Raw genomic sequence first — 12,410 nt, forward strand, 5'->3', positions numbered from 1 at the left:
CTCGTGAACTAGCAGCTCCGGCCGGCTAGCTAGTTCCGGCTAGCTGCGCTAATTAGGTTTAATTTTTGGCTAATTAGTCTTTAAGTTGATGTGGTAATTTTTAGTTAAAGATTAGAGAAAAAATGATAGTTTTTGACACAAATTTGTAAAGTGATGGTTTATGGACACAGTTTGATGAATTGTAGTAGTTTTTTGTTAAATACTCGAAAGATCTGCAAGTGAAACAATATTATCAAGCATAATGGAATCAACTATATGTGACATAACAGAGTGTGACATGTGTATGTGAATGTAGTTGTGGTGGTGGTGATGTCACAAGTTGATTTAAAACAGTAGTGAACCAAGAGTAACACTTACATAAGTTTGTACCTTTTCTTGTCTTAGATGGGATGATCTTTGGTTTAGTGTCCTCAGCATACAAGTAAAACTCCAAGTGAACTTACGAATAGGGCTATGCTCTTGAGCAACGGCGTCAAAAAATAGTAGAGCAGATTCCACATGAGATAGCAGGCTAGTGAATTCTGTCTTAGCAGAAGCTTTAAAAATACAAGCAACGTGGCAAAATACAATTTGCCAACAGTGTATCAATCACTCATGTACATAGCGAGCACACTCAAACCCCAGTTCAACACTCGCAATGTAAAGTAAAAAAGGCGAGTTCACCGATCGCTGGACAAATAAGTAGATGACTTTTATTGGAGACGGAACAGTTAATGCGCCTCATCTATTGCAAGCGGCACACTCTTCACCTGCATGAATAAAAGAGATGCCGATCAGAAGTGCATCTTTTTCAAACAAGTATGATTCTCTGTTCTCCCTCATCTCAAGACGAAAAAAGAACATCTCGAGAAGAGAAGAGAATAGAGAAGTGTGATTTCCACTATGCAAGTCAATTACTCCCTCCATTTCTAAATATAAACCCTTTTAGAGATTTCAATACAGACTACATACGGATGTATATAGACATATTTTAGAGTGTAGATTCACTCATTTTGTTCCGTATGTAGTCCATATTGAAATCTCTAAAAGGTCTTATATTTAGAAACGGTTATATTTCAAACACAATTCATCTAGAAACTGCTGTATTGCCGTGAGCAACTAGCGCCGAGGTTGAGTGGCTACTGCGTACCAGCTCACGGAGCTTCAATATGTAGAACATCTCAAGATAACGCCTAGTCTCCCGCCTTTCAAGCTTCGAAACGTACTTCCAAAAGCCATAAACTCCAGCCAGTGTCATCAACCTCTCGGAGTAAATCTTCCATGTATACCTAGAAACCAAGGAGAAAACAAATATCACACAGGCAACATATGAAAAAACACCAGGTAGGCAGGCACCTGCCCAAAACAGGATTGGCTGGTACTAACTTCTCGTAAATGCGCTGGAGGCCTCTGTCAGATATCTTAACCCAATGATTGGGGTCCTGTTTGCATTTTTCAAAGAAGTCAGCCATCAACGTGGCAGCCTGATCAGGATGGTAAGGATCAATGTGGAAACCAGAGATCCCGTGCTCTATAATCTCGGCAGGCCCTCCATGGAGTGTTGCAAAAGTAGGGAGTCCGCAGGTCATGGCTTCCACAACAGTGAGACCAAATGCTTCATACAAAGCTGGCTGTTGCAAAGATCAATTAATATAGTCAGTATGTAAAGCTACTTCGTTAGCACCCACAAAACTTTTGCCTCTAGAACCACAAGTTACAACTTTACAACCATACCTGCACAAAGGCACCATGAGTATCAGCAATGTAGCGATACAGCTCACCGTTGCGAGCCCTGTTCGTCTGGGCAGAGATCCAGCGGAACTGCCCAAACAAGTTATATGTCTTAATAAGTTCATGCATCTTCTCTATCTCTGCGATCTCTTCTCTATCCTTTGATTTCTTGACATTGTTGTAGCCAGCGACCACAACAAGGTTTACCAGCGACCTTAGCTTAGCATTTTTACTATAAGCTTCCACTAGTCCTGTCATGTTTTTAACACGGTCAAGTCTTGCCATGGAGAAGAGAATTGGTTTTGATCGGTCATCCAGATGTCCACTGCAAAGAACAGTAATTATCATCAGAAAGACGCACGTGTCAACACTATTTGCAGGACCATACTACTAATATCACTAAAATTGTGCGGAAAGACATCATTCCATCATTGATGGTAATGGTAACTGAAATCTACAAGAAGTGCAACCGTATAATCACTTGAAATACTATTGTGAACGACATCCAACAAGATGACAGGGAGTTCTCACATGTGTACATCGTTTTGCTCTGGGTCATAAATCAAGCTCTCAATTGAACCATGAAGGGCAGTGAGCCGCTTGTCCTTTTCAGTGAATGGAAAATATATAGACATGTCTGCTCCAGGAGATACTATGTTGAACTTTGGATCAAAAACATCAATCCCATGGACAACGCGGTACAGGCCAGGAAGAGTAAAAGCAGTATGGCTCTCGTACTGTCCAACTGTGTTTTTGCTGCATACCATGCAAATGTAAGAGTTAAGTACAAGTGTCTTGTCAATAATACTGATGTACGATCGAAACCAATGCAAGATACTCGAAATGCAACAAGTCTAGATGTTACCCTGGTATTAAATAATTAATGAAACTGCATATAGTTTTCATGCATACTGATACTACATGTGAGCAGATTAGTTAACCAAGATCAAACGACAGAGAAAACAAATGGTCTGGCCAACAAGGCAGAATAGAAGAAACCTTCCAGCGATTTCTTGGTACGTGCTGGTGATTATGAAATCAGCATTGTTCATAGCGATTATATCAGCAGTAAACTGACAAGAGAAATGATACTTCTCATCGAATTTCTTCCAGTATATGTCTGAATCTGGATATTTGGTCTTTTCCAGTGCATGAGCAATATTGCACTGCAAAGAATATTCTGACATGATCAGTAAAGAAAAAGTTTAAAACCTCGACTATAATTTAATAAGTCATACCTGAGTAATTCCCATCTTATAAGATAGCAATGATGCCACAAGATTTCCATCACTGTAGTTTCCAATTATGAAATCTGGGGTACCCTGTAATTCTGCAGCAATTTCACCAGCTGCATCCTGCATAAAAGAAACATTATATTGCCACCATTTTGCAACAAATAAAAATACCCAATTGTACAATAATAGCAAGTGTCAGATGAGACTGAACACAAATTCATACTCAGAGGAAGTGTTCATGTAGAAATTATAACGAGGAAATTTTTCCTTAAAAGTTGTGTTCCTTTCTACATAAGTAACTCTGCACCTTACCGTAGTTGTCTCATGTCCAATAATATATGGCATCATTCCAAACCATACACGTTTCATGATATATATCGTACAGATACGATGTCTTTCTCGTGGGACTCTTTCAGGAAACAAGATAACAGTTGGCCATCTCAGGAATCGCTACAAGGGGAGAAGCATCACTGCTACTTACCTCAGCAAATTTCTCCAGATAGGGCCACACGTCAAATCTTGAAATCCATTTCCTGAGTACTCCATTTTCATTTCTAAAGGGAACACGCAATATGAAAGTGTGCTGTGTACCACTTATTCTCTCAAGCCGCTGATTACATGATGTCCCTTTTGAATCTGGTATTAGTCGAGTAACCTAAACCACATAACAGAAACAAATGATTAGCAGTGCTTCTCTGTCTGCAAGAGTCAGTAGAAAGTACTTCCAAACTATACCAATCTATATACCACATAACAGAAACACATGCTGATTTCTATCAAACGCTCTGAGAGGTAATTAACAGTGATCCGATGGCTTTATTCGCTGATTTTCGACAGTGGACACTGCCTCTGTTTCAGCTGGATCATTACCCTCTTGCCAAAGAAACAAGATGAAGTACAAATTCAGTAACGTCACCCTATTTTCCTCTTAAATGCCAGTTTAAAATATTCACCAAAATGGACACTAATGGTTTCATTGTCATAGTTCATAATGAAATACGACCAACCCACACGATGATCCTGCCATGATGGTTCGGAAAGGGGTTGAAGGTGGATTTTGGGAAGGCATAACATAGTCAAATGGCCTTTTCTTGAACAGACCTTCCGCATGAAGGATTCCACACCTGAGTGGCGCGGATGAATTGCTCAGTTCATTCACGGTGGGAGTGTTGGTATTGAAGTCAATGGCAACATTAACCATTAGCCCCAGAGCAGAAAGGGTATGAGGCAAGGTGATCTCCCTTTTCTTTCCAAATGAATTTATGCTTAGTCTAAAATTGGCTATGTCTCCGATTTTTTTAATACTGCCGTTGATATCTTGCCATCCTCATAGCACCGGCTAAGGAGGACGGTCAGGTTGGCGGCCTCATCTCAAACTTCGTAGATAGTGGGGTGTCCATGTTTGGGTATATGGACCATACTACCGGCGACGGAGCTATGTACGATGCTGGGGGCTGTGGGCCCCCTAGCCTTGGACCAAAGTGTGAAGAAAATTTTGAGGGGAGGGCTCAGATGAGATTTTTTTTAGCATTTTGCACCCCCACAAATTTTCTACCTAGCTCTGGCTATCTTCATGGAACATGATATGAAAAAAAGGATAAATATGAAAGTCAGTGAACTCGTGAACTTTCTTTTTTTTGCTTTGGTCAAGCCAAAGAAGTCAAGGATCAATATAAACAATTGTTTGGTTGTGAAGCAGGGTCCTTCTTCCAATATCTTGGCATACCCATCCATTATCGGAAGCTCTTGAATAAGGAATGGAAGTGAGTTTAGGATCGATTAGCAAAATAACAGTTGTTGGGAAGGCAAGCTTCTATCCTACAGTTGTTGGAAGTGAGTTTAGGATCGATTGGCAAAATAACAGTTGTTGGAAAGGTAGCACCACAAGCACGGATGCGCCAGACGCATTCCCCACCGGAGGCTCCCCCAGCTGCCGCCACCACCAGATCCGTCGCCGTCGTCGGAGGAAGTCGTACAACGGCAGACGGCGGCAGAGGGGCGCTCTCCCCTTCCTCCATCCTCCCTGCCTGATATCCCATCCCCATGGCTTCTCCGCTCCCTCGTCGCCACGTCTCTCCTCGAGGTGGCCTTAGCGACGGCGGCGGACGCTTTGTGTCATGGCCTCGGGCCTCTGGCCAACTCGATCCTGAAGCCCATCCTCGGGGTCATCTGCTGGTGAGGGTTGGGGCTTGAGGTTGCTCCCTCTTGCGCCAGTGACTGGCTGAAGTCGGTCGAGCTTGGCCTAAGGTGGTCGGAGGGGCGGCTGCGATGCCATGGCCACTGTGGTCACGCAGGGCTGTGGAAGCCATGCCACGGACTGACAACGTACAGCTGGGTGTGCGAGGATCCACAAGTTCTGCGCCAGAGGCCGTGATCCCATAATCTACAGGTTTGTGGGCGGCAGCCATCTGCCTCCCCATAAAAGCAAATACAATAGGGTGACATAAGGAGACTATAAGAAATAAAATAATATATCTTTACTTAGTTGAAAGAGAGAGAAGAGAAGCGGGTTCTTGATTAGTAACCAGCTGCAACATAGGACCCAAGACACTTTGTGAAGATGTAAGATGAACCAACTATTAATAATCTAGTATATATTTAAAACTTACTATTGTACGTGCCGGCTAAGAGGTTGGTTGTAGATGACATGGCAACTTCTTATAGCCTTTATAGCCGACCATTGGCTGTATCATTCCCGGTACTTTTCTCTTACTGTCCGGACCCGGAGATCTCTATCTTTGAGTTCTCGGAAAATAACTGGGACCTGGACCTTCATAGGTCTCTATCTCCTGCAGAGTTGGATGATTGGCAGCGTCTCGTTGCCTGCTTCCCCTTGCTCTCGGAGGGAGAGGACTCGGTGGCCTGACCCCATTCTGCCTTTGGTCGTTTCTCAGTTAAATCTCTGTACGCTAAATTGAGTTCGGGCTCACTTATCTTCAAGTTTAAGCGCATCTGGCGTGCCCGTGTCCCCCCTAAGATTAAAATCTTTTATGTGGCAAACGTTTCGTCGAAAGCTTCCAGCGGCTGACCAAATCCGTAAGAGAAACGGTCCTGGTTCGGACAGATGTGCGTTGTGTGGTGAGCTCGAGAATACGGAGCACATTTTCTTCCGGTGCCCCTTGGCTAATTTCGTTTGGTGTTGCATCCGATCCTGGCTCCATGTCTCTTGGAATCCATCATCCTTTGCTGATCTTAGGGCCCTGTCCAATGGCGGCCTATCTGGGAGCTCTAAACGGGTTTTTTGGGTGGTGTTTGCGGCGATTTGTTGGTCGTTGTGGACCACTGGAAACAAGTTTACGATCGAGCACTCCTTCCCGGCTAAACCTACTCCTTCCCGGCTAAACCTGCTGACTGCTTATTTAAAACTGGCATATTTTTGCAGCAGTGGAGATCATTGACTAGGGATGCTGATCATGAGGCTTTCGACATTATGACGTCCAAGATTCGGGCTACTGCTTCCTCCCTGGCGCGCAGACAACCAGGAGGTTGATGGATCCTGGCGGCTCCTCCTTCTGTTCATCTACTATTTGGCTTGCGTGCCATGTTTGGCTTGGGTGCCATGTACCAGACTTTCTTTACTTTTCATTTGTCATGTGACTGGTTGTGTGCTTGCTTGGTTTGCTGGTTGTGCTACTCTGCCTGGTGGCTTTATTTATAAAGTCAGGCGTATCCTTTTATCTAAAAAAATTAACCATGCTCTAAGGCGGTCCTCCGCTAGGACTCCTAGGACACACGGATGGCACCATGGTTCTGCTGGCGTGGACGACGTAGCAAAAGCTGGTGTGTGGTGGTGCTTGATGCAGATTTGCCATGACCTGCCACTTGTAAGAACGGTCAGCCAAAGCGTCGTGAATTAAGATTTTGGCTTTGTCATTGACCTTCCTCCCGCCTCTGCTGGGATCATGGAAAGTGGAGGCAACAAACACATTATGACTTCGATGATGGTGAAAACCCTAGGTGCAATCCTAGTACGTTGTACCTGATGATGATGGTGTTTTTGCGTCGTACCTTGCTGAATGCATTGCTTGGAGCAGGGGCGGAGCCAGGCTAGCACCAAGCTCCGGGCCTGCTTCAATACTACGGTGATTAACAGTGATCAACAGTGTAAAAACGCGACAATAAACAAAGGAGTAAATCCTCATGCCCCTGCCCCCCCGCGCGCCCCCGGCCTGGGTCTTGTATCCCACACTCGCTTGGAGTTTGCTTGGATTTGACTTTAGGGTGAAAACTCACACTCTTGCCATCGGTGGCTAGATCCGTCAACAATGGGCGACGGCGGCGCTTATGCATCATTTCCTTTTGGGAGGCGCTGCTATTGGAGAACCTTTATTGTATTTCTTGTGTTGTCATGAGATGGTTGGTACCAATGGTGATTGCCGTATTGCGTCGATCGCTCCAGGTTTTTTTTCCCTCCGCATACTCATAGCTTGACTTTGCTATTTGTAGGCATGATACTTTGTGTGTGTGTGCGCGCGCGCATGTTGGTTCTCATGCAAAGACCGGGCGTGTCATTGTGTTTTGTATCCCCTTGGTGCTACATTATGAGTCAACAAAAACACCCTTTTTACACAGAAAAAGTAGAGTATTATTGTAGACCAATACCAAGGGGTTGGTGGTAGAGGACCAAGGGAAAAAGAAGTAAGTGCTTGCTAAACAAATGGTTCTTCAGATTATAAAATGTTGATGGGGTGTGGCAAGAGTTACTACACAACAAATACATGTACTCCAAAACGCTTTCGCAACATGTCATGAACCTACAGGCTCTTTTTTCTTGAAAGGCCATAAGAGGGTCAAAGAGTTCCTCAACATGGGTGTTTCCATAGTTGGTGGTGCCTGCTTTCGCAAGATGCCATGAACCTACGGGCTCTTTTTTCTTGAAAGGCCATATGAGGGCCAAAGAGTTCCTCAACATGGGTGTTTCCATAGTTGGTAGTGGCACCACGGTACCAACACGTGGTTTTGGGAAGTCTCTTGACTACAGGATAGCCCTCTCAGTGAGAAATATCCAATAATGTAAAATTTTGTTCAAAGAAAACATCTTTCAGTTGCCGATGTCATGGCCTTAGTGCCAGTAAATGTTTGTTTTGGGTGGACAGTAACTGGTGGCATTCATGGCCCCATCTAGTTCAGCGTTTAATGTTCATCAATTTAACGATGGAGTCAAATGTTCTCCGAAAGAAGATACATGCCTCCTAGTCTTTTGGGGCCAAATCTATGTGCCGATATGGTAAATGAGAAACATCACTTGTAGAAAAATTATATGGAAACTCATTGTTCCCCTGAAAATCAAGATACTGTCTTGGTATGCATGCAGAGGTGTCATTTTAACAAAGGACAACCTAGTAAAATGCAATTGGAATGGCATCACGAATTATTGTTATTGTGTTAAGGGTCTCACAATTCAGCACTTATTATTCCTCAAATGCTGTTCTGCATGACTTCTGTGGATGACGGTGTTTCTGGCTTTTAATCACCCCCGCCTACTAGTATTCCTGAACATGTCTGGGAGTTGGTTATGTGAGGCTATTAGACAACTTAAAGCACACATTCAGTTAAAGTGTGTGTTTTATGTTTGGCAATATGGAATTTTCGTATTTGTTTTTAACAAAAGAAACAAGTTTCTGATTTCCTTCAGGTTATTCATATGGCTACTCATTGGATCCGTACGTGGTGCTCACTTCAGCATGTGGAAACGCAGACTTCTCTGGAGTCTGGGTGCAGCCACTTAAAGATGTAAAACAAGGTATGTTCAACCAGTTTAGATGACGGTCTAGCGATAGGATGCATAAGCCTGGCATGTAAACTCTATTGCAGTTGCTCTGGTCTTTAAAGAAAATTGTTGTGCTTTTTGTATGATTGATACTTTGCCATAACATGGTTGCATGCATCAATCGATGCAAAGGCCCCAGGGCTCCCTCTTATTGAAAAAGGTTACCATATACAAGAGCATGTCATAATATAATGAGACAACACAATAAAGCAACCGGAGAATGTACCCAATGAAAATGATTTGTAATGGACAACAAAAATGAGAAAAGAAAATTGAACTTACAATGATAATTTTAGGGGTAACATCAAGGCCTTGTTTTTTTAACCTAAGAACCATTTCATCCTCCAAAGCACGAACTTGGTCCAATATATAAACAATCTGAGTACAGCAAAGAAAGGAAAAGGTGATGTATCAAAGGGATGAGGAAATAGCACATTAAAGCCGGGACGAGCTATATATCGATGGCCATGCCATTGTTTGGTACCTGCCCTCCAGTATCTGGCATGCCCAGCACATTAGCTTGACCGAAGTATCCATGAGGTGAAACTATCACAACATTAAAGATCATTGGGATCCTCCCCAAGAATGTCTCTAGTGTAGATGGATCTGGTGCTTGAAGAATATCCAGAAGGAGATGTATCATCTCTAAGACATGTTCAGTTGTATCACCCCAACCTTTCTCCAAGCCCCATTCTTGAAATCTGAAGGTTAAGGAAAAAACATCGCGTGTTAAAGCTACATTATTCTTGCCTGATGTGATTTATTCAAAAGCTGCACTTCGTAAATCACGAAATAATCTCAGACATACACTATGCAGCAATTACCAGTGACTAGTAAATTTACGGATGCAAGACCTAGTCAAAGGCATTTCAACAAGACTAACATACTTTCTTTACCACAAGAGCTATTAAATGTCTGTATGTAAGACTTAAGCAGCTGGAATTCAACTTGAGCTTATATGTTCTAACAAAAGGTTAGAGAGGGCATCTCTTAGAAATGCTCGAAGCCTCAAAGAGTCAAACCCCAGAACTGAATTTGGTGACATAGGACTAGCTGTAACAAAATTCGTGGTTTGTAGTCTCCCCCGCATATTTGTGCATATACTGTGGCTAGACAAAAAATAATCAGCAATGTGTACCGTCAGCGACAGGGTGACTACCGCCTACCCAAACGGTCAGATTGGTTTTAACTTTTCGTGAAGTGTTCATTTTTTGCTAAATTTTCTGACAAGGGTCAGATTTGTCGATTTGCACTCTTAGAAATGCTCAGTCTCCAACAGTCAAACATCAGTCGTGCTTCTCCGAACAAAAAATAAACTACAAAACTGAAATGCAACTATCGAGTTTATGCAAAAAAAAAAATACTGAGGCAGCACAATGTGATAGGGTAAACTAACTGATTGGAAAATTGTGAATATGGTGTTTCAGATGGGAGCTTCGACAGGTGCTCCTCAGCTTTGGTCAGGACAGACTGAAGCCTTCCCACGCTCTGTACCCTGTCATTTAGCATCATCACCTGCAGAACACACATGCAAAGCTTCCCAAATTAACAACAAACATACACATGAATCACAAGTTTCTCGCAAAGATATCCTCGGCGGTAGCAAAACTCACATGCCCCTTGTGCCGGTGCTCGCGAAGGAAATCAAGCAGGGGCTCCAGGCAATCCCTGTTGCGGAACAAAATCGAGGACAGGTGCCTGTTGAGAAACTGCACGCCATTTCCAATCGACGATGACCGACTCGGACGTGGGATTAAGGCAGTGAATGGCTCAAAGTCAAGCTCCAGCACGTAGGGGTCTTTGTGCCTGCCAGGTCATGAGGTTAAGATTATGGTGGTAGAAACTGAAACAATGCTACTTGTGACAGTTTAGCTGCTTTTAGTTTTAGTTTTAATATCATCACTCTGCAAGAGTCGAACCACGGCTCCAACAGTCCAGCACAGAGCCATACTTATTCTGAAAGCTACTACTAAGTTGTCAATCTCTTAATGAACTCAGCCGTGCACAGATAGCTAAGCAAAGTAGCAAACGATGAACAATTCAAGCCATGGTTCCGTGATGGCGGCCTCTCAAAGCCCAACATTAACCTCTGGCTAAAAATTGACCATAGCAGAGGCAAAAGGAGCAGACGCTGGAGCTGAGATAGCAGGAAGGAACAGGGGGGCGCAACACATACTGGCCGTCGACGAGCTCCTCCTTGAAGCGGAGATACTCCGACACGCTGAGCTGCTCGACGTTGAGCTCGTGCACGTTGACGCGGACGTACTCCCAAACCCCCGGCCGCGGCCGCACCGCGATGGCCACGAACGGCGGCAGCACGATCGCCTCCTGCTCGAAAAATACGCGCACACGAGAGACATAAAAAAAATTCAGGGACACGCGCGCGCACGAAACAGCCGGTGTTGCGATGTGACGGGCTCACCTGGGAGGAGCGCAGGACGTCGAGGAAGGGGCCCTCGGCGAAGGCGCTGCCGCCGGAGACCTGGACCTCGTCGAGCGTGTCGAGGATGCGGTGCGGCTGCAGGATCCCCTTCCCCTTGCTCACGTACCTACGGTACGGCCACCAAACCGACCGAAGCAGGGGCAAAAAATCGTCAGCGAGGCATACGAGCGAACAATTGGGCGGGGTGGCTGATCGGCGACTCACTTGGAGAGGAGGGCGACGAGCTCGTTGCGGTGGGCGTGGAGGGTGTCCTCCACGCGTTCGCGGATGCTCGGGGTGCGGTCAAGCTTCGAGGCGGCCATGGCTGGCTGCTCTGCTGCTGACTCGTGTCACTGTGCTCCCGTCCCGCGATGTTGCGAGCGCTGGTGAGGAAGGCGAAAGCCGAGTTGCCCAACTTTATAAGATGAGATGCAGCGCCTTGCTGACGCGTGGTGGAGAGCGTTGGACAGTTGGCGAAAATGATTGTACAATGTACTAAGTACTTACTACGTAGAACATTTTTATGATGTATTCGTATATGGCGATTTCTTTCATTTTAGGCTCTTAAGTATGTCTGAATGTGTCGACTCAGTCTTTCGAAGATACTGTTATGATGTGCGTCATTTATACTATATTGAAAAAATATGGTTAGGTTGTTAGATAATTATTGGTGCAATCCTAAAAAAAATTTATTGATGCCCTAATGCTTTGATGTTTAAATAAAATTTGTTTAAAGTCAAACTACAAAAGTATATGAGGCAATGTTTTCATCTACTGCGATGTGTTTACGGTGACTTGATTGCTATTTGGAGTTTCTTTTTTCTTTTAGTGATTTTGTTCATGGCTGCATTTAAACAATGAACACTTACGTGACGTCTGGAATGAATTACCAGTAGTAGTACGTGCATGTCGCTGCACGGGCAGAGGGTGGCCTTAGACTAGCCACAGTGAGAGTAACTTAAGCAATAATTTTAAGTTCAACTTAGCAAATTTGTCTATGTAGCAATGAGTTAATGAAAAGAAAGGTAGTTCTAATAACTTAGCTAGTTACTGTAACATCACATGTCCCAATGCAGTATGAATCTATAACCTAATAAATGAAGGTTTGCATGACACCACACCTATGTTATTACCCACTATAAAGGTAGTAACATAGTCTAGTGCATTTTCGCAAAAAAAGAGAAGATAGCCTTGAACATTGCCAAGTGGAGAACGGTACCTCGAAAGCACACCTTTAGACCTCCAATGCACTAGTGCTAAGATAAGATGCTAA

At 44.0% G+C, this 12,410-nt stretch overlaps 1 protein-coding gene across 1 annotated transcript; it reads right to left on the reverse strand.

Annotated features, from left to right (window-relative positions):
- Window positions 1-512: 512 nt before the first annotated feature.
- LOC125551720 (sucrose synthase 4) lies at window positions 513-11,537 on the reverse strand. Its single transcript, XM_048715016.1, has 15 exons — window positions 11,363-11,537; window positions 11,138-11,264; window positions 10,892-11,043; window positions 10,329-10,521; window positions 10,112-10,230; window positions 9,200-9,416; window positions 8,998-9,093; window positions 3,427-3,600; window positions 2,949-3,065; window positions 2,710-2,876; window positions 2,242-2,466; window positions 1,714-2,035; window positions 1,366-1,610; window positions 1,130-1,268; window positions 513-749 (listed from the first exon to the last, which is right to left on the reverse strand). The coding sequence occupies exons 1-15, from the start codon at window positions 11,458-11,460 to the stop codon at window positions 711-713; spliced, it is 2,430 nt and encodes an 809-aa protein (XP_048570973.1). The 5' UTR covers window positions 11,461-11,537; the 3' UTR covers window positions 513-710.
- Window positions 11,538-12,410: the final 873 nt, after the last annotated feature.

This window comes from Triticum urartu, chromosome 4 (assembly GCF_003073215.2).
Source record: "Triticum urartu cultivar G1812 chromosome 4, Tu2.1, whole genome shotgun sequence".
Lineage (NCBI taxonomy): Eukaryota > Viridiplantae > Streptophyta > Magnoliopsida > Poales > Poaceae > Triticum > Triticum urartu.